This window comes from Cherax quadricarinatus, chromosome 58, assembly GCF_038502225.1.
Source record: "Cherax quadricarinatus isolate ZL_2023a chromosome 58, ASM3850222v1, whole genome shotgun sequence".
Taxonomy (NCBI): Eukaryota; Metazoa; Arthropoda; class Malacostraca; order Decapoda; family Parastacidae; genus Cherax; species Cherax quadricarinatus.
The window spans coordinates 6,059,361-6,083,012 of record NC_091349.1 but is presented as its reverse complement, the minus strand read 5'-3'; the positions used below and the strand labels follow the sequence as shown (position 1 = coordinate 6,083,012).

Genomic DNA, 23,652 nt, shown 5'->3' with positions numbered 1-23,652 from the left:
TGCATAGCATTACGGGCTGGCTTAAAATTAACTTAAGATTAACTAAGCAATGATGAAATCAGTGATAAAACATTATTGTAAACAGATAACTATAAAGCACAAATGAGTATTACAAAGACAGGTCATATGGTTGCATGCATTGCTGTACATTCAGTCGAATGGAGTATTCTGTTAGGTAGTGTATTTAAAAAAATAACAAAGTTAGATTGGGTCCTAGGTTTAACATTTGTGTGATATAATTGTGAGGACATATAGGATATACAATTTATAAGGTTCAGTTATTCAGTATTTATTTGGTTTTGAGTGAGTAAGTGATCTTTGAGAAGAGACTTGAATTTATAAACAGGTAGTGTTTCTTTTATATTTACAGGTAATGAATTCCAGATTTTAGGGCCTTTTATGTGCATTGAGTTTTTGCATAGCGTGAGATGGACACGAGGAACATCAAAGAGTGATCTGTGCCTTGTGTTATGGTCATGTGTTCTGTTGAGGTTGGCAAGGAGATGTTTGAGGGGAGGGTTAATATCAGAGTTAAGTGTTCTATGTATGTAATAGGTGCAGTAATAAGTATGGATGTTTTGTATGGTGAGTAGGTTGAGTGTTTTGAATATTGGTGGAGTGTGCTGCCTGTAGTGAGAATTTGTTATCATTCTAACTGCAGCCTTTTGTTGGGTAATTAGTGGTCTGAGATGGTTAATTGTTGTTGAGCCCCATGCACAAATTCCATAGGTGAGATAGGGGTAAATAAGAGAGTGATAAAGGGCCAGGAGGGCTGACTGTGGAACATAGTACCGTATCTTCGATAGTATGCCTACAGTCTTGGAAATTTTCTTAGAAATTTGTTGTATATGTGTATGAAATTTGAGTCTATTATCAAGGTGGATTCCTAAGAATTTTCCCTCTGTTAGCTTTGTGATAGGTGATCTGTTTATCGTTATGTTAAGAGGTACATCTGTAGCTCTGTTACCAAACTGAGTGAAGTAGGTTTTGTCAATGTTTAGTGTAAGTTTGTTAGTCCTCATCCAGGTAGATATTTTCTGTAATTCGGTGTTTACAGTATTGGCTAGCGTGACTGGGCTCGGGTGAGAGAAGACGTATGTAGTGTCATCTGCAAAAAGTGTGGGTTTGAGTAATTGCGAAGCATTTGGTAGGTCATTTATGTATAGGAGAAAGATATATAATACTAACATGAGTGTATAAATAAAAGGTGTTGAAATATACATGTATTTCTATTCTTAGTTCAGTGGTTATACTACACAGTTGTTGCCCATGGTGTGGGTGATAATGCTAATATTACAGAGGCACATCTCGGGCTCAGGGACAGGCCTACAACATTTGTTAGATAGCAAGTTACAGTGATAATGAACTTGTGTACATATTTACCAAAAATAACTTATTCAGTAAAATCAGTAAAGACTTAGTTACACAGTGCATTTACTTCTAGACATTAAGAAGGTTATTCAATGAGGCACAAGCATAAGGAAGAATATTCCTTGTTAGGTTCACACTGATCCAAGTGTTCATATCTAGAACCATTATACACTGCAGGTTAACAGTAACTTTAACTGGAAGTTAGTCATCTACACAGCTATGCAGGTCAACCATCACTAATCCGGCATCATTGGGACCTGTATTGTGCCGGAGTAGTGAGTTTGCCAGATTACAGAGTGGTTAGGTTAGAATACACTTAATTAACTTATCAGTAGAGACTCTGCTACATCTTCCTCATTTTCATCACTGCTTTCTCCTCCACTGGCTTGCTGCTGTGGATTTACAACCATCTGCACAATTTCTGAGTCAGTATAATGATGAAATTTGAAATTATGCTTGCCGAAATTAGTGCCAGATTACTGATGGAACCGGATAACTGATTGCCGGATTAGTGATAACCGACCTGTATAACTAGAAACCCTCTTATTTTTTTATAAAAAAATTGGGCATATCAGCATTCTGTTTAACTGTTCCATGTAATAGTTACACATCAAGATTAAAAACCTACCTAATATATCCAGTTTACCAAACCGGATATACCAGCAGTATTCTGCTAACTTATTAAACACTTTATTTCAGTATGATAGAATGTTTGTACAGAGTTTGCAAGTATACAAAATGTCATTAACATGTAATAACATATTGTTAAGCACAAAAGAAAACCACTAGTATGTGGTGCATTTTGGACAGACAAGAGCAATGTTTTCCTGTTGTATTCCATCACAAAAGATGAGGCTCTTCCAAGGTCTTGAAATATGTCAGCCTGAGAGACTTCAGTAGTGTCAGCCTGAGCTGGGAGACTTCAGTAGTGTCAGCTTGAGCTGGGAGACTTCAGTAGTATCAGCCTGAGCTGGGAGACTTCAGTAGTATCAGCCTGAGCTGGGAGACTTCAGTAGTATCAATCTGAGCCTTGAGACTTCACTAGTGTCAGTCTGAGCCTTGAGACTTTGGTAGTGTCAGTCTGAGCCTTGTGACTTTAATAGTGTCAGTCTGAGCCTTGAGACTTCAGTAGTGTCAGCAGAGGCGTCGTAAGGTGGGGGGGGCTGCCCTGGGTGACACCATTTAGGGGGTGACACCATAGAGCCTCTAAAGAAGGCGACACTAATGACCAAAACCATGCTGCAGCAACCTAAGAGAAAAATTCTTTGTTTCTATATAGCCCATTATAGGATTACATAGTACAAATAGGTCTATATAGAGAAAATCATTGATTTTGATGATGTGATAGATGATTTTGCAGGATTGAAAGCTAGGAATGAAATATCAGACTCTTTGAGATGTTACCTGTACTCAAGGTTAAATCAGAACTAGTGTTTTTCTTTATTTTTCATTTTTTTTCATTGTTGAAGATGAATAAATGTAGGATCTGTTGCCTGTACTCAGAGTGGTATTTGAGTTTGTTTCCTCAATATTACTACGATTATTTATTTTATCATTAATAAAGTTCGGTTTATGGCCTTTAAACGTTCTCATTAGTCACTGGTCATGCAGCAGTGAAGTAACTGGAGTTTACTGCCCCTATCCCCCCGTCCTTGGATTTCATGGGGGTGACACCAAAGATGCTGCCCCAGGTGACACCAACTCTAGCGATGCCTCTGAGTGTCAGTCTGAGCCTTGAGACTTCAGTAGTGTCAGTCTGAGCCTTGAGACTTCAATAGTGTCAGTCTTAGCCTTGAGACTTCAGTAGTGTCAGTCTAAGCCTTGAGACTTCAATAGTGTCAGTCTGAGCCTTGAGACTTCAGTAGTGTCAGTCTGAGCCTTGAGACTTCAGTAGTGTCAGTCTGAGCCTTGAGACTTCAGTAGTGTCAGTCTGAGCCTTGAGACTTCAGTAGTGTCAGTCTGAGCCTTGAGACTTCAGTAGTGTCAGTCTGAGCCTTGAGACTTCAATAGTGTCAGTCTGAGCCTTGAGACTTCAGTAGTGTCAGTCTAAGCCTTGAGACTTGAGACATATTGAACCTTGACGTATTGAACCTTGATGTATTCGATTTTGGTATATTGAACCTTGATATATTGGACCTTGATGTATTGGACCTTGGTATATTGGACCTTGATGTATTGAACCTTGGTATATTGGACCTTGATGTATTGAACATTGATATATTGGACCTTGATATATTGGACCTTGATGTATTGGACCTTGGTATATTAGACCTTGATGTATTGAACATTGTAATATTGAACCTTGATGTATTGGACCTTGATATATTGGACCTTGATGTATTGAACATTGATATATTAGACCTTTATGTATTGCACCTTGTTATATTGGACCTTGTTTACTTATTTATTATTAATTTGGACATAATACATAAAAGTGCAAAGAAATACAGTGGTTAAGTGTAACATGCCAAAAGCCCCTTGTATGCAGAGCATTATGGGCAGGCTTAAAATTAACTTAAGATTAATTAAGCAGTGATATATTCAGTGGTAAATATTATAGTAAACAAATAACAATTAAGCACAAATGAGTACAGTGGACCCCCGCTTAACGATCACCTCCAAATGCGACCAATTATGTAAGTGTATTTATGTAAGTGCGTTTGTACGTGTATGTTTGGGGGTCTGAAATGGACTAATCTACTTCACAATATTCCTTATGGGAAAAAATTCGGTCAGTACTGGCACCTGAACATACTACTGGAATGAAAAAAGTTCGTTAACCGGGGGTCCACTGTATTTCAAAGACAGGTCATATGGTCATTTACTGAGTTGCTGTACATTCAGTAGAATGGAGTATTCTGTAATTAATGTAATGTAATTAAAAAAAAAACAAAGTTTGATAGGGTCACAGGTTAAACATTTATGAGATACAGTTATTCAGTATTTATTTAGTGGTGGGTGAGTAAGTGATTTTTAAGAAGAGACTTGAATTTATAAACAGACAGTGTTTCTTTTATATTCACAGGTAATGAATTCCAGATTTTTGGGCCTTTTATGTGCATTGAGTTTTTACATAGTGTGAGATGGACACGAGGAACATCAAAGAGTGATCTGTGCCTTGTGTTATGGTCATGTGTTCTGTTGAGGTTGGTAAGGAGATGTTTGAGGGGAGGGTTAATATCAGAGTTAAGTGTTCTATGTATGTAGTAGGTACAATAATAAGTATGGATGTTTTTTTACGGTGAGTAGGTTTAGAGTTTTGAATATTGGTGGAGTATGCTGCCTGTAGTGGGAATTTGTTATCATTCTGATTGCAGCCTTTTGTTGGGTAATTAATGGTCTGTGATGGTTTATTGTTGTTGAGCCCCATGCACAAATACCATAGGTGAGATAGGGGTAAATAAGTGAGTGATATAGGGCCAGGAGGGCTGACTGTGGAACATAGTACCGTATCTTCGATAGTACGCCTACGGTCTTGGAAATTTTCTTGGAAATTTATTGTACATGTGTTTGAAATTTGAGTCTATTATCAAGGTGGATTCCTAAGAATTTTCCCCTTGTGAGCTTTGTGATAGGAGATCCATTTATCATTATGTTAAGAGGGACATCTGTAGCTCTGTTTCCAAACTGAATGAAGTAAGTTTTGTCAATGTTGAGAGTAAGTTTGTTAGTCATCATCCAGGTAGATATTTTCTGTAATTCGGTATTCACAGTATTGGCTAGCACGACTGGGCTTGGGTGAGAGAAGACGTATGTAGTGTCATCTGCAAATAGTGTGGGTTTGAGTAGTTGGGATGCATTTGGTACGTCATTTATGTAAACGAGAAAGAGAAGAGGGCCAAGGACACTTCCCTCATCAAAAGCTTTACGTAAATCAATGAAGATCCCCAGTGGGACTTCTTTTTTCTCTAGTGCAGTGTATATTTGTTCTAGCATGTGTATAATACCATCATTCATATTTTTATTAGGCCTGAACCCAAACTGACAGGGGTTGAGTATGTTGTGGGAGATGAGGTAGGAATAGATTCGCTTATGAATTAATTTTTCGAAGATTTTAGAGAGAGGGTGTAAGTTGGATATTGGCCTATAGTTATTCAAGTCTGTTTGGTCTCCTTTATGGATCGGGGTGACCCTCGCTATTTTGAGAACTGTAGGGAAGGTAGAGGATTGTTGGATTTGTTAACGAGTGTTGCAATGATTGGTGACAGCACTTGCGACGCTTTTTTGTATATAAAGGGTGGTAAGGTATTTAAATCTCCTGTCTTGTTTTTTAATGTGTTGATAATAAGGGAGACTTCTGTTGGGTTAGTCGGAGCTAGGAACAGTGTCTTCGGGTAGTTGCCAGTGAGGTAGTCATTGGGTGGGGTATTTGAGCTTGGGATTTTATTGACAAGGTTTTTTTCTATGGTAGAGAAGAAATCATTGAGTCTGTTTGCTGTTTCAGTTGGTGGGAGTTGGGGTTTATCTGGTTTTGTTAGTTCAATTGCGCTATTTCGTGATATCTTTTTTGTTCCTAGAATTTCTGATAGGGTTTTCCAGGTCATTTTTATATCACCTTTTAAGTTGGATAATCTGTTCTCATAATACAATTTTTAGCCCTTCTTATCAGGCTGGTTAGGATTGACGAGTAACGTTTTGTTTGGTCTCTGGTTATGTGACCCATTCTGTACTGTTTTTCATATAGGTGCTTTGTATTTATGGATTTGAGGATGCTGGGTGTTAGCCAGGGGCTGTTCAGTCTCTTAGCTGTCATCTGTTTAGTTTTTTTAGGGCAGTGCTTGTTATAGAGGTATTGGGTCTTTTTTAGAAAATTATTAATACATTCGTCAATATCTGTATAGATTTCTAGCTCAGTGTGCCAGTCAATGTTTGTCATTGCTGTTGTGAAGTTATTAATGGCTGCCTCATTGTGAAGTCTGAAAGTGAATTTAGTAGTGTCTTGGGGTAATTTGCCTAGATTAGGTATGAGGAAGGTAGGGTAGTGGTCTGTGGTATTATCTGTGATTATGCCTGATTTTAAAGGGGATATGGTGTTGGTCCAGATGTGGTCTAGTAGAGAAACATTGATATATTGGACCTTGATTTATTGGACCTTGATATATTGGACCTTGATGTATTGAACAATGATATATTGGACCTTGATGTATTAAACATTGATGTATTGGACCTTGATATAATGGACCTTGACGTATTGAGCAGTGTTTATCAGAGTATATCTGTGTATACAGTAGTATATTAGGTATACAGTAGAGTACTTTAGTATGTTATCTGGAATTTTATAACATTATTTTGATTTGACAAGCACTTGGGCAACCCCCCCCCCCCCATTATTGCATTATATCCAGGGTTTACCATTTCTTTAATAAGACATTGCTTATTAAGCACATGTATTGGTTATTATTAGGAGAACATTGTGGTGGACATTTTGTATTAGGGAAGATATTGGAATTCACGACTCATAGCACCGTTAATGTTGTTATTTCATTTACATTTCCTTTTGTGGTTTTACAAATTTCTTATTATTATTGTTAGTAGTGTTATTATAATTATTTTTATTATTATTATCATCATCATTATCATCATCATCATCATCATATGTTATTGTTTGCTCACTGAACTAGAAAACACGTTATTAAATAATATTCAGTCTGTCTAATTTAATATTTTGCTCTCAGAAACATCAGTACCAATCTTTCACATTGTAATGTTCAGAATTCTTTTTTATTTAACTTTTGTTACTATGCTGCACATAGAATTAAAATTATCGCATATCTTAATGGCATTAAAAACAAAACTGTGGGTTGACATTCAGTTAGCGTTTATTAAAACTAAATTTTAGCCAAACCTGGCAAGGTGATGCTCTTGAAAAACGAGAAACTAGTCTGAGACATAAACTCATATATAAATTCAAATTCTTTATTTCAACATGATACAATGTTTGTACAGAGATGGGTGACATTTAGGTGTACCTGCAGGAAGCTCTGTAGTGTGTAGAGCATTTCGGGCAAACTTAAGCCTATCTTAAGACTAAAAAGGCAATAATTAATCACAATTGTAATAATATTCTAGTCACATTCTCATTTAAGTACGAACAGTTATAAAGTTTAGACATAGATTAAACATACAATAGGCTAGTTACGTGTATAACAAAATAGAGCCAGAGTTACCCTTTCTCTTCCTTGGATTAATGTTTCCCAGACACTGTATGGCCTATGTACTTGCTTTTAAAGCTCTCATTTCAGTGGAAAGTTAATCTTATTTGATTATGCTAAAAGGCATTTCAAGACTGAATATTTATGTACCTCTGGTGGTTTATTATTCACACAGTATTTTAGACTTATAGTAGTTCTCTTGTTACTATGCTTATCATTGCTGAAGACAAAATTAGTGGTGCAGAAGAGTGTGTTATTGATGCAATGTTTTACTCTGTTAGAGCTTTATAAACTGTACTTGATGAAACTCATATATAACAACATTCCCAAATACAAGCATTGTCTGCAAAGTGTTGCATCTTTTCTTCAGAACTGTTAGCAGTACCAGGTTTTGATCCTGCTCTCAGCAATGCTCGATCCCCAGTATGGGTGGAAGTATTAGGACGTATTTTCTTAAGACACCTGTTATCTCTGTTCACCTAGCACTAAATAGGTACCTGGGTGTTAGTCAACTGATGTGGGTCTCATCCTGGGAACAAAATTTTCCTAATTTGCCCGAAATGCTCTACATAACAATTGGCTTTCTATATAGTGGTATGTGATTGATGTCAGCTAGGCCTGTATACCTTGTACATGTATTGTAGAAATTAAGATTATTATTATTGTTAAATTTGTGGCTAATGGTACTTATCAGGTTTTGGGGAATCAATGTGAATTTAGTTCAAACATTGGCAGTATTTGAAAGGTTGAATAGATTGTTGCAGATTTTTTGAATAAGGACAATAGGAAAAAGAGAGCAAATGAGAGAGTGGGTGAGATGTTATCAACAAATTTTGTTGAAAATAAGAAAAAGTTTTGGAGTGAGATTAACAAGTTAAGGAAGCCTAGAGAACAAATGGATTTGTTAGTTAAAAATAGGAGAGGAGAGTTATTAAATGGAGAGTTAGAGGTATTGGGAAGATGGAGGGAATATTTTGAGAAATTGTTAAATGTTGATGAAGATAGGGAAGCTGTGATTTCGTGTATAGGGCAAGGAGGAATAACATCTTGTAGGAGTGAGGAAGAGCCAGTTGTGAGTGTGGGGGAAGTTCGTGAGGCAGTAGGTAAAATGAAAGGGGGTAAGGCAGCCGGGATTGATGGGATAAAGATAGAAATGTTAAAAGCAGGTGGGGATATAGTTTTGGAGTGGTTGGTGCAATTATTTAATAAATGTATGGAAGAGGGTAAGGTACCTAGGGATTGGCAGAGAGCATGCATAGTTCCTTTGTATAAAGGCAAAGGGGACAAAAGAGAGTGCAAAAATTATAGGGGGATAAGTCTGTTGAGTATACCTGGTAAAGTGTATGGTAGAGTTATTATTGAAAGAATTAAGAGTAAGATGGAGAATAGGATAGCAGATGAACAAGGAGGCTTTAGGAAAGGTAGGGGGGGGTGTGGACCAGGTGTTTACAGTGAAACATATAAGTGAACAGCATTTAGATAAGGCTAAAGAGGTCTTTGTGGCATTTATGGATTTGGAAAAGGCGTATGACAGGGTGGATAGGGGGGCAATGTGGCAGATGTTGCAGGTGTATGGTGTAGGAGGTAGGTTACTGAAAGCAGTGAAGAGTTTTTGCTAGGATAGTGAGGCTCAAGTTAGAGTATGTAGGAAAGAGGGAAATTATTTCTCAGTAAAAGTAGGCCTTAGACAAGGATGCGTGATGTTACCGTGGTTGTTTAATATATTTATAGATGGGGTTGTAAGAGAAGTAAATGCGAGGGTCTTGGCAAGAGGCGTGGAGTTAAAAGATAAAGAATCACACATAAAGTGGGAGTTGTCACAGTTGCTCTTTGCTGATGACACCGTGCTCTTGGGAGATTCTGAAGAGAAGTTGCAGAGATTGGTGGATGAATTTGGTAGGGTGTGCAAAAGAAGAAAATTAAAAGTGAATACAGGAAAGAGTAAGGTTATGAGGATAACAAAAAGATTAGGTGATGAAAGATTGGATATTAGATTGGAGGGAGAGAGTATGGAGGAGGTGAATGTATTCAGATATTTGGGAGTGGACGTGTCAGCGGATGGGTCTATGAAAGATGAGGTGAATCATAGAATTGATGAGGGGAAAAGGGTGAGTGGTGCACTTAGGAGTCTGTGGAGACAAAGAACTTTGTCCTTGGAGGCAAAGAGGGGAATGTATGAGAGTATAGTTTTACCAACGCTCTTATATGGGTGTGAAGCATGGGTGATGAATGTTGCAGCGAGGAGAAGGCTGGAGGCAGTGGAGATGTCATGTCTGAGGGCAATGTGTAGTGTGAATATAATGCAGAGAATTCGTAGTTTGGAAGTTAGGAGGAGGTGCGGGATTACCAAAACTGTTGTCCAGAGGGCTGAGGAAGGGTTGTTGAGGAGGTTCGGACATGTAGAGAGAATGGAGCGAAACAGAGTGACTTCAAGAGTGTATCAGTCTGTAGTGGAAGGAAGGCGGGGTAGGGGTCGGCCTAGGAAAGGTTGGAGGGAGGGGGTAAAGGAGGTTTTGTGTGCGAGGGGCTTGGACTTCCAGCAGGCATGCGTGAGCGTGTTTGATAGGAGTGAATGGAGACAAATGGTTTTTAATACTTGATGTGCTGTTGGAGTGTGAGCAAAGTAACATTTATGAAGAGGTTCAGGGAAACCGGCAGGCCGGACTTGAGTCCTGGAGATGGGAAGTACAGTGCCTGCACTCTGAAGGAGGGGTGTTAATGTTGCAGTTTAAAAACTGTAGTGTAAAGCACCCTTCTGGCAAGACAGTGATGGAGTGAATGATGGTGAAAGTTTTTCTTTTTCGGGCCACCCTGCCTTGGTGGGAATCGGCCAGTGTGATGATAATAATAATAGGACCTTCAGATATGACATTACAACATCTTGTGTTCCACCTGGGTTATTTGGTATATCTTGTGTCCCACCTGGGTTATTTGGTATGTCTTGTGTCCCACCTGGGTTATTTGGCACATCTTGTGTCCCACCTGGGTTATTTGGCACATCTTGTGTTCCACCTTGGTTATTTGATACATCTTGTGTTCCACCTGGGTTATTTGGTACATCGTGTGTCCTGCCTGGGTTATTTGGCACATCTTGCAGTGAGACACAATACCACATGTTGTTAATATAGTTAGCTTCCACATATTACGTACAGAAGAAAGCCACTAGTTACGCAATGCATTTCAAGCAAACTGTTCATAAGTCTTACTGCTTTAATCTACACCTAGCATATTATTGAAGTCACTCGGCATCAGTAGAGCTTGTGTAATCCTCTGTAATCACAAGTACAATGAGACAGCTTGCAAAGGACAAATTGGTCAGTTACAAATAAATTACTGTACGTATAATTTACGCCAGGTCGATGATCTGTATTTTATGGCACAGTTGATCAAGGTGATGAAATCAGTCTTACATTATGACAAGGTTTGAGTAGGCTGACCTCTAGTCTTGCTTTATCATGCACATGTGTATATATATGCAGATGAATACATTTATATGTATACATATGCACTTGTGTACATGTGTACACATGTATAAGCTTACAAGATTACATATACACATATATACATAACAAATACACAACGTACATAAGTGCACACATGCATTTGTACAAGCATTCCTATGCATGTGTATTCATATGCACATGTATATATATTATCACACACATCTGCTCATGCAGAAATATACATTAGTACATGTATACATGTGCAAACATACGTACACACAAATATGCATATGCATACGAAGGTAGGATGACTGAGGGATGGAAGCACATTCACCATGGCTTGGTAGTTCATGGATGTCACACTTCAAGTGACTTCACGTTAAAACTAAGCATCGTAGCTCTGTGGCGACCTTGTTTGGAAATAAAGCTTCTCAACTTCAGATAATGTTGTGGTCTATGCTAGAACATTGTCAAGTCACAATTTAAGATTTTAATGACCCACGATAAACCAAAATAGTCGTAAGGGTTAGTAAGTTCATTTAGGCACAGGTATACATAAGTACAATTATCATACATAGTGTAAATTACCTAGGATAACCCAAAAAAGTCAGAGGGCATGACTTATTTCCATTGGGGTCCTCTCTTAAATGTGCTATATTTGTAAATAGTTCCAGCCATGGTATTGTGACTTTTATTTTTCATTCCATACCTTTGTAATTATTTTTAGAGGTATTTGATTTGATTCAAAGGTTTATTTGATTATTCCAAGACTGATTTGTTGCTTTCACTTCTTCACGCCCCCTTGCTGATCTATGATTACCTGTTAGTAGCTTGAGGAGTAGAGCTAAGATCATGGTCTTTTGCCTTCAGTAATTAGTGTATCTTAAAAAAAATTGTGTTCTGCTTTGAATGTTTAATGGATTTTTAATTTAATATCTGTATTATGCTGTCCATACCCATGGTGTTGGCTGTAGTCAAAATATTACAGAGGTACATAATGGGTCCAGGGACTGGACCCCAAAGTTTTAATAGCTCATCAAGTTACAATGTTAATTAATTTACATGTTTATATCTGGCTACATTCATGATGAGTTATTCTTGAAGACATTAATTAGGATTCAAAAATATTACCTTAAACTTTAGCAAGGTATTCTTGTAAAAAAAGTTTAAGTGGTTATGCATTATTTACAGTGGGCAAAGTCAGGGTATTTTTTCAGAATGGTTGGTAATATACCACTGTAGATAAAATACTTTGATATTTCTTGAACATTTCTTAGTGAGTTGTTTCTGAATTCATTAATTTTATCACATTGCAGCACATAATGATTCAGTGTGACAGTTGTCCATCTGGCAGACTTTACATTTTGTTTGGTCTACATCATCTGGTGTCACTTTCCCATTCTTTTTTCAGCTGATAATAAATCATTGTTCTATTGCCACTGTGATGTGCATTGGAACTGGAATGGCCTGTAAATCCCATGACAGTGTAGTAAACGATGCCAAGGTTCAGTGGTGTATTCATTAAGGAGACTGTATTGTCAACTTAGACTATCAGAGTATAAAGTCCATACATGAGTTAAACTTTGTCAATAGTAAAGATCTCCACTGCTTCAGGGATAGCCATTTTGCTATAATGTGCTGAAACACATTTAAAATTAAGTACAGTGGTCCCTCACTTTTCGTAGTTCTCGGCAATCGTAAATTTCACCAATCATAGGGGTATTTTCGTATAAACATGGACTCGTTTTTCATAGGTTGACTCACGAATAGTAGTTCGTCCGGGACGCGTACGCACGGTGTGAGCCGGAGAGGCCTCCCTACCCAGCCAGACTGGCATTGTTTACCAGTGAGTAAAGGTCCCCTCAAGTGCTCCTATGAAATATTTCATAATATTCCACTCATTTTAGTGCTTGCAAGTACTAAATAAGCTACCATGGCTCCAAAGAAAGCTCCTAGTGCCAAGCCTGTGGTAAAGAAGGTGAGAAATATGTACAGTGACAAAGTCTTGGGCCATTTTAGGGAAGTGTTAAAGAGATGCCAGAAACAGAGCTCTCTCCACAGTTACTTTGCGAGACAGGACTAGAGTGACTCTCAAGGTGGTCCTAGTGGCATTAAGAAACAGAGAAGAGAAGCAACCCCAAAGAAGCAATTGGTACCTGAGGTGTTGCTGGAAGGGGATTCCCCTTCCAAACTGTAAACAATCCAATCTCTCTCCTACTCCAGTCTCCCATACACTAAGAAGAATCTCCAATAAAGGTAAGTGTTATGCTGTTAATGTTTCATTCATCATTTCCCATTGTATTGTTTATGTACTACATGTATATTTCATGTAAAAAATTTTTTTGGTTTAATACTTCTGGGTGTCAGGAACGGATTAATTGTATTTACATTATTTCTTATGGGGAAAATTGATTCGCAAATCGTAAATTTCGTTTATAGTAGCTCCTCCAGGAACGGATTAATTACGAAAAACGAGGGACCACTGTAATTTATGAGTTTTAGGATTATTTTGTGAGCATTAGGATTAGTCTGCTCGAAATGCACTGAATGCTAATGGCTTTATTGTGTGCTTAACAATATTTTATTATGTGTAAACTTCATTTTGTATACTGCAAAAAGAAATAAAGTTTATTTGTTCGTAAAATGCTTCACGTATCAAGTAGCTTTTTTTTTAATGTGCAAATATATCACATTAGATTTGCATCATAACAGTTTACCTGGAGTTTACCTGGAGAGAGTTTCGGGGGTCAACGCCCCCGCGGCCCGGTCTGTGACCAGGCCTCCTGGTGGATCAGCGCCTGATCAACCAGGCTGTTGCTGCTGGCTGCACGCAAACCAACGTACGAGCCACAGCCCGGCTGATCAGGAACTGACCATTAAATGAACTGTAAACTTAGTCATTGTAACTTCCATTTATGATTCTTAGAAATAAAAATTTTGATTTTGATTTTGATTTGATAGTATATAGTAAACTAGAATTATAATGGAGTCTGGGGGGGAGGAGGTTGTGTAAGTGTTTGTTAAATCAGAATATTAAAAACTAGATAAAAAGCATTTAGGTAGTCTACTGTGTACCTAATATAGTAGTGTACACACAATTTATAAATATACTGATACAAAAATTGAAAATTATGGTGCTCAGAGTACAATTTAACCAGTGGATTTTGTGCATTATTTTAAAATTCCATTACATTGAGGGGCATTTATTGGGAAGAGGAAGCTTTAATAATAATAATATCTTTATTTCTACAAGTATACATGTACAAGGTATACAGGCCTAGCAGGCATCAATGACATACTACTATATAGAAAGCCCCTTGTTTTTATCTGGAGTTTACATGGAGAGGGTTTTGGGGGTCAACGCCCCTGCAGCTTAGTCTGAGACCAGGCCTCATGGTGGATCAGGGTCTCATCAACCAGGCTGTTACTGCTGGCTGCATGCACACTGACATACGAATCACATCCTGGCTGGTCAGGTACTGACTTTAGGTGTCTGTCCAGTGCCTTCTTGAAGACAGCCAGGGGTCTATTGGTAATCCCCCTTATGTATATTGGGAGGCAATTGAACAGTCTTGGGCCCCAGACACTTATTGTGTTGTCTCTCAGTGTACTCGTGGCACCCCTGCTTTTCACTGGGGGAATGTTGCATCTCCTGCTGAGTCTTTTGCTTTCATAGGGAGTGATTTTCGTGTGGAAGTTGGTACTAGTCCCTCTAGGATTTTCTAAGTGTATATTATCATGTATCTCTCTAGCTTCCATTCCAGGGCAGGAGAGATTCATGATAATATGCACACTTGGAAAATCCTAGAGGGATTAATACCAAACATGCACATGAAAATCACTCACTATGAAAGCAAAAGACTCGGCAGGAGATGCAACATTCCCCTGATGAAAAACAGGGGTGCCACGAGCACACTGAGAGACAACACAATAAGTGTCTGGGGCCCAAGACTGTTCACCTGCCTCCCAGCATACATAAGGGGGAGCATTTCAGGCAAATTAGGTTAATTTCATCCCAGGATGCAACCCACACAAGTTAAGAAACACCCAAGTACCCATTTTACTAATGGGTGAACATGGACAGTGGGTGTAAGGAAACATGCCCAATATTTCCACTCTTGCTGGGACCATCAGCATGACACCTGGTCATATTTACATCATTGACAGAAACTAACGAATATCATTTGTAATAGTGATGGGATTATACCAAAAATTTTATCGATACTGATACTCAGTTTAAGGCCAGTACCAATATTGATACTGTCAAAATTAGTCTTTTTAGTCTTAAGATAGACTTAAGTTTGCCCAAAATGCTCTGCATACTAAGTGGCTTTCTTCATGCACCCCAAAACATCACCCATCTCTGTACAAACATTGTATCATGCTGAAATAAATAATCTAAATCTGAATACTGATACTCAATTTTAGGCCAATACCGATACTGATATTATCAAAATTAGCCAACACTGATACTCAATTTTAGGCCAATGCCAATACTTTCAAAATTAGCAGGCACCCAATGATACCAGTATTTTGGTATAGCCTTAATTTGAATGCTTGTCTGCCATTTGGCATAACGATTTTGGATATTAATATGGGCTTAAGTACTATAGATATTTAAAATAATTATAGAGATGTGTGACAATTATAATCCTAAGGGTTGTGTATATCAGTGTCTTGCAGAATGCCAAGGATGGGATCTTAAGAGAAATGTTCACCAGTTGATATTTTTCATTAAGTGAACCTTCCTTCTCCCTAGTCATCCATGTTATAAACTAAGATACATTCTAGGACAAAGCTACTGGAGAGTGAAACATTGTCACTGGTTAGCCAGACTTGAGTCCTGGAAATGGGAAGTACAATGCCTGTACTTTTAAAGATGGGGTTTGGGATATTGGCAGTTTGGAGGGACATCTAAACTGTCGTATCTGAGTGCCTCTGCAAAGACAGTGATTACGTATGAGTGATGGTGAAAGTGTTGAATGATGATGAAAGTTTTTTTCTTTCTTTTTGGGTCACCCTGCCTCAGTGGGAAATGGCCGACATGTTAAAAAAAAAAATTCTAGAACAGTATTCTCTGTTCTGTTCCAGTTATTTTATTTTTAGCCATGAAATTAAAATGTACTCTCCTGAGATGGGTCCTTTTTTTCTTCTTCTCCTTCCTTCCCTCTTCCTCATTCTCTTCTTTTTCCCTTGCTCTCTTCCATTTTTGCTTTCTCTTATTCTTCTCTCCCACTATCATATTCTCTCTCATTCCTCTTGATTTCTCCCATTCTCACACTTTCTCCCATTCCTCTTGCTGTCTCCCATTTTCCCACTTTCTCTCTCCCATTGCTGTGGAGGTTCTCACTGAGAGAATGAACAATACAGTACCTATCCTCTTTTTATTGACTTGTATGAGTTTGTTTATGCCCCTGACAGAGATTTTATTCAAAACTTGCATTTGTGGCCACAGCTGGGCTCATGTAGCCTTTCTAGTGTATAGAAAAACATCTAGTTGGTTGAATCTTGTGAGTAGTTTAGTGGTCATAGCACTAACCTGCGAGTTTTAGCACTTCTTTGCTATGGGTTGAACTCCTGCCAAATTCCCTGAGCTGCCTATTGTCGGGCTATTACAATTTTTGTGAGGCATTAATTACTGTAATTTCTGGCATATAAGGTGCAGGAGCGTCAGCTGCTGGCTAACACGATGTTTCCAAGCAGTTTTAACATAACATTAGTGAACCGGCAGGCCAGACTTGAGTCCTGGAGATGGGAAGTACAGTGCCTGCACTCTGAAGGAGGAGTGTTAATGTTGCAGTTTAAAAACTGTAGTGTAAAGCACCCTTCTGGCAAGACAGTGATGGAGTGAATGATGGTGAAAGTCTTTCTTTTTCGAGCCACCCTGCCTTGGTGGGAATCAGCCAGTGTGTTAATAAAATAATAAAAAAATTAGTGAACAACTGCTAAAGCATAGCCCAAAGCCTACCATTGACTCTGACTTTGAGCATATAAGGCACAGGCTGATTTTCCAAGACTTTTTTTTGGGGGGGGAAAAAATGGCTGCCCCATATGCCAGAAAATATGGTACACATGTTTGGATGTACTTGTATATATATTTGCGAAAAAATCACACAAAATAGGTGGCACTAATGAAATACATATGCAATACAGTTAAAAAGGCCTTGCAACAGTACCATCCCAGGACACATGCTCATGGCACTCAGAATTGTAAATTTCACAAATTGTATAAATGCAATGGATTTTTGTCTTTATTTCAAGAAGAGATAAACCCGTGTGGGGTCACACAGCACATGGAGCACCGGAGAATCCATCCTCTGCTAATCTCTGACCAGCCAGGCTGTTGGTGAACCCATAAATACAGTGGAGCTCATGGGGAATGACAAGGCATAACACAGGCAACAGAGAGAGAGAAATTCATCAAGGAAGGTGACAAAGTTTGACTCAAAATTTTACATTGAGCAGCACATCTGCATTTTTTAATATGGTATAAAGACACGTAATGCTGAGGAAATGATGACATTTCCGTCAAAAATGAGATTTGGCAAAATAGGGAAATGCCATTGAAAATGAAGGCTTGTGGTGTGTTACACGTCTTTATACCCACATATTGCTCCAATCACCACTGTGTTCAGCAATACCTGCAACATTCAGATAAGAGGGCACAGTACTTGTGAGGCACAGCACTTGTGAAACACAGCACAGCACTTGTGAAGCACAGCACTTGTGAAGCATAGCACTTGTGAAATGTAGCACTTGTGAAGCACAGCACGTGTGAAGCACAACGCTTGTGAAGCACAGCGCTTGTGAAGCACAGAAAGGGCAGGACGAGGCTCGACCTCTCTCTTTTATTTACTGCTTGATCTCTCCCCAGTCAGGCTACTTCCAGCCCTCCTGTGAAAGAGAAACAATAAAGAGATTGAACTCTCAACATTCAGCCAACAGACCAAACATTGCACGTTCAATCCCACTTTGTTCTTTTCACCAATTTGCACTTATACATCAGTGCGAACTTGAAGTTTGATGATCATAAAAGTGTGCAATGTATCAGTTGAATCTTAAATCCTGCAAACCACCTTAGATGGGATCTTTATTTTGCTGCATTTTCTAACTCTGAAGATGCTGGGGGACGCTTGAGAAGTGTAAAAGGCTAGGGATTGATGTAAGATTCAGTGTACTGTATAGAACTGATATGAGATACAGTATTAACATAAGGTATGGTACTGGTGTAAGGCACTGTACTGATGTAAGGTACTCTACTGATGTAATGTACAGTACTGTAGCATTGTAGTTTGTAGGACTTTCAAAGTGTTGATTCATTAGTCTAATGGTGCAGACAGATGGCACAAGGTTGACCAGTAAAGAGAGGTAGACACAACTTGTAGAGAGGAACTCCAGTGAGATGTTTCACCTGTGGAACATCTTGGTAAAATTCCCCTCTGGAAATTGTGGAAGTTCCTCAGTAATTTATTATATCTACTGTTAAGATTCTTGTATTGTGGTCATGGTTTTGGATAGCAACATGTTGCTTGGGGCCAGCACTAAGAAAGCTCATAACTGCTGCAGTTGTAACTAATTTGAATAATTTGCTTGAAAATTGGTGATTAAGTTTTTTTTTATCAAATTAGAATAAACCGAGAGAAGCCATTATGTAATTATCAACCATGGTGGGTAGACTTCAGGGGAAAGTAGCAGAAGATGATTACTCCTTTTCAGTTTCAGTGGAGAACTTTTATCAATTAATATTTTCTATAAATGCACATTAAGTACCCTTATGAAGCTCCTCTAAATGCAATTGAAAAAGTACATCCAAAATTGAAGAGCATGTGAAAAGGCCTTCATAGTATGTTATTTAATTTTGAATACACTTTTTCAGTTGCAGTTGCAAAAAAATTGCACCATATAGAATAGTTTTATAAGAGAGGTTACTGAATACTTGTAAACACAACACAGTCACGTACTGGTGTTGTCATCCCATGTGGGACGGGAATAAATAATAACATTACACAAAATTTTGTATTTTTATGAATCTTGATAAATTTTCATTATACACCGGAGCCCGGCCCTTCCTCAACATCTTATGCAAACTTTTGTGCTGTGAAGATGTGACATAGGTACAGAGCAAGCTTTTATTGACACATTTCACTCTGCGTAGGGGTACATATACGTATATACTGCAAGATGTATAGAGCTCAGTGTATATACACTAAGAAGTTACTGTGATCCCTGTTTAAAGTATTAAAGTATTCTTGGTGGTGAAGAGTTTATGTGCAGCCTTAGACCTCCAGGGAGTTGATAGGCTTGAAACCCCATTAACTATTTTTGTCAAGTCATTGACTTATAAATCTCTACGAAGAGCAATATGTCATCACAATAATATCTTGTTCTGTAACTTGTGCCTTTTTTTTTCAATTCTCTCATCAGTAGGCCTATATATCTTACTATGTATCTTACTCATCAGTAGGTTTATGTATCATAATTATCAATATGTCTGTTTCTGAACTCTTACCATTCAAGTCACACTCCCTTAACCAATCCTCATTAACATTTTGATACAAATACTCATTTTGCATAGTCATTTCTCTAGGCTGCTAGTTGGGTAGGGAGATAGATTAGATAGATTACAGGTTAGATTAGATAGATTACAGGACGATGCTGGCATCACGAAGACCGAGGTTCAAAGCTGACAGCTACAGATGTTGCTGCAATCCGCTGTGGCCGCCCCTACTCTTCACCTTCTACTCTAGCCAATCAAGGGGGATGCTTGATGTTAGTGAAGGGCTCTTGATTCAAGGAATTGGAGCTACCCTCCCTCTTCTCAGATCAAACCTGATTGCCTCCCATTCCCAGGGCACTTGTATAACCCTCTGTGGGTTTGGCACTTTCTCAAGAATATAATAATAATAATAATATCCACACTAGCATGATTTCCTGCTAATAATAAATATAATTTGTTCAGTGTGTAACCTAAAAAAAAAGGCTCTTAGAGTAGATAAGGAAATAAAATGTAAATGTTAGTCATACACACATAACTCGCATATAGGAAACTGAAACTTATGACGACTTGGTCCATGGTCCAAGTTGGACCGAATTATCAGTCTTCTGTGTGCGGGTTATTTGTGTATTGTTCCAGTCATGGTATTGTGCCTTTTTGTTCTTTAAAGTTTAGTTATCTGAAAGTCTTCCCATGTTAAGGGAAGACTTTTTAATTACTACATATATACAGTAAATTAATAGTTTTCTGCATTTGTTACATTGAATAATATGATTATTGCATGGTAGCATTTTGTTGTAGATATCTTCCTTGCATGTTTGTTCAAGGTTGTATTGCATGTGCATGTGTGTGTATGTGTGTGTGTGTGTGTGTGTGTGTGTGTGTGTGTGTGTGTGTGTGTGTGTGTGTGTGTGTGTGTGTGTGTGTGTGTACTCACCTATTTGTGGTTTCAGGGGTCAAGACATAGCTCCTGGCCCCGCCTCTTCACTGATCACTATAGGTCCTCTCTCTCTCCCTGCTCCATGAGTTTTACCATACCTTGTCTTAAAACTCTGTGGTTCCTGCTTCCACTATGTCACTTGCCAGACTATTCCACTTCCTGACAACTCTATGACTAAAGAAATACTTCCAATTGTGACCCCTTATTTCTGTGTCCCATCTCTGGAACATCCTGTCTCTGTCCACCTTGTCAATTCCTCACAGTATTTTGTATGTCGTTTTCATGTCTCCCCTAACCCTCTTGTCTCCAGTGTCATCAGGTCAATTTCCTAACCTTTCTTCATAGGACATTCCCCTTAGCTCTGGAACTAGCTTTGTTGCACACCTTTGCACTTTTTCTAATTTTTTGACGTGCTTGACCAGGTGTGGGTTCCAAACCGGTGCTGGACACTCCAGTATGGGCCTGATGTACATGGTGTACAAAGTCTTGAACAATTCCTTACTGAGGTATCGGAACACTGTTCTCAGGTTTGCCAGGCACCCATATGCTGCAGCAGTATCTGGTTGATGTGCACCTCAGGAGATGTGCTCAGTTTTATACTCACCCCAAGATCCTTTTCCTTGAATCAGGTTTTCAGTCTTTGGCCACCTAGTCTATACTCTGTCTGCATTCTTCTTTGGTAGGGCTGAACTCCAGGAGCCAGTTGCTGGACCAGGCCTGCAGCCTGTCCAGATCCCTTTGTTGCTCTGCCTGGTCCTCATCTGATTGAATTCTTCTCATCAAGTTCACATCATCTCCAAACAGGGACACTTCTGAGTCTATTCCTTTCATCATGTCGTTCACAAATACCAGAAACAGCACCGGTTCTAGGACTGATCCCTGTGGAACCCCGCTCATCACAGGCACCCACTCTGATACCTCGTCACGTACCATGACTCATTGTTGCCTCCCTGTCAGGTATTCTCTGATCCATTGCAGTGCTCTTCCTGTTATGTGTGCCTGATCCTCTAGCTTTTGCACTAATTTCTTGTGAGGAACTGTATCGAAGGCTTTCTTGCAGTCCAAGAAAATGCAATCCACCCGCCCCTACTCTCTCATGTCTTACTTCCATTACCTTGTCATAAAACTCCAGTAGGTTTGTGACACAGGATTTGCCTTCCACGATTCTGTGCTGGTTGTCGTTTATAAGCTTGTTCTCTTCGAGGTGCTCACCACTCTCCTCTTGATAATCTTTTCCATGACTTTGCATACTATACAAGTCAGTGACACTGGTCTGTAGTTTAGTGTCTCATGTCTGTCTCCTTTCTTAAAAATGGGGACTACATTTGCCATTTTCCATATCTCAGATAGTTGTCCAGTTTCAATGGATGTGTTGAAAATTGTTAGTGGCATGTACAGCATCTCTGCTCCCTCTCTAAGGACCCACAGAGAGATGTTGTCCAGTCCCACCGCCTTTGAGGTGTCCAACACTTGTTGGTATATCCCTTGTTGGGGTAGCCCCCCTGTTCTGACTCCCTGGAGTCCTTTCTGTAAATACTTCCTTAAATCTCATGTTGATCTCCTCACATACTTCTTTGTCATTTCTTGTGAGCTCCCCACCTTTTTTCCTCAGCCTGATTACCTGGTCCTTGACTATTAGTCTTCCTCCTGATGTGGCTATACAACAGCTTCGGGTCAGACTTGACTTTTGATGCTATGTTATTTTCATACTGTCGCTGGGCCTCGCTCCTTATCTGTGCATACTTGTTTTTAGCTTTTCAATTAATCTATTTTCCTGGGTCCTTTGTATTCTGTACTTTTCCATTCTCTAGTGCACTTAGTTTTTGCTTCTCTACACCTTTGGGTAAACCAAGGGCTTGTTCTGGTCTTCCCATTATTCCTGTTGCCCTTGGGAGCAAACCTTTCCTCTGCCTCCTTGCATTTTGTTGTTACGCAGTCCATCATTTCGTTTACTGATTTTCCTACCAATTCTCTTTCCTACTGAACCTCCTGCAGGAAGTTCCTCATGCCTGTGTAGTAGTCCCTTTTGTAGTTTGGCTTTTCCCATCCTACTCCTGTTACTCTCTCCACTTGTAACTCTATGTATTCAGAGCTCAGAACCATGTGATCATTAGCTCCAAGGGGCCTTTCATATGATGTATATGTGTGTGTTGTGTGTGTGTGTTGTGTGTGTGTGTTTGTGTGTGTTGTGTGTGTGTGTGTGTGTGTGTGTGTGTGTGTGTGTGTGTGTGTGTGTGTGTGTGTGTGTGTGTGTGTGTGTGTGTGTTGATGCTGCAGTTGTTGATGACTGGCAACTGCTCCATCACCCTTGCCTTGTTACCTGCCGATTCTGCACTCACCACTGTCTCTACCACAGGGAATCTCAACAATAAGTACGGCACAATGCCAGCTAGCACACGAGGGTCTGAGCGGTCCCTCCCTGCTGCAGCGATTCGGGATGAACGTGAACACAGCGGCTACTTTAGCGATCGTAACGACAGCTACGGAAGTCGCCGTGATCTTTACGATCGTGGCTACATGAGTGACCATGAGCGTAGGTGCGTGTTTTTATTTTTGTTTTGTGAGTTAGGTTAGGTAAGGTTTGTCAGGAAACAGGACAAGTGCTTCCTTAGTCATATGATGACCCACCAGTGTAACTTTTGGTCATCTGACCGAGTAATAGCTTCCTTTAACCCTTAAACGGTCCAAACATATATATATACGTTTTTTCAACATCTGAAAGTATGTAAAAAATGTAGATCTTCTTTTTTGTTTTACATTTGAAAATGTGTAAAAAAACTTTTATCTACATTTCTTTTGTTATACAGTGGACCCCCGCATAACGATCAGATCACCTCCCAATGCGACCAATTATGTAAGTGTATTTATGTAAGTGCGTTTGTACGTGTATGTTTGGGGGTCTGAAATGGACTAATCTACTTCACAATATTCCTTACGGGAACAAATTCAGTCAGTACTGGCACCTGAACATACTTCTGGAATGAAAAAATATCGTTAACCGGGGGTCCACTGTATTTGAAAATATGTAAAAAAAAGTAGACCTACTTTTGTAGCACTACAAATCTGAACGTCGATCTGTTTGGACCGTTTAAGAGTTAAGGAGAGGTATTTTGATGCTGTTGAGAGACATAAAGGTAGTTGGTCTACCTTCTTCTTCTTCAGATAAAGTTTGTTGTCCATTCCTTAAATATGACCCTAATGGCTTTAGCACTTCTCTATTTTTTTTTTTTTTATTATCACACCGGCCGATTC

At 39.0% G+C, this 23,652-nt stretch overlaps 1 protein-coding gene across 24 annotated transcripts in view; it reads left to right on the top strand.

The window, feature by feature from the left end:
* Nucleotides 1-23,652, top strand: part of sif (still life) — a 1,051,963-nt gene that overhangs the window by 430,690 nt on the left and 597,621 nt on the right. For all 24 annotated transcript variants that reach the window (XM_070097567.1, XM_070097564.1, XM_070097583.1 and 21 more), the window contains one exon: nucleotides 22,757-22,937. In XM_070097567.1, the coding sequence (XP_069953668.1) occupies nucleotides 22,757-22,937 (181 nt within the window). The remainder of the gene's footprint in view (nucleotides 1-22,756; nucleotides 22,938-23,652) is intronic.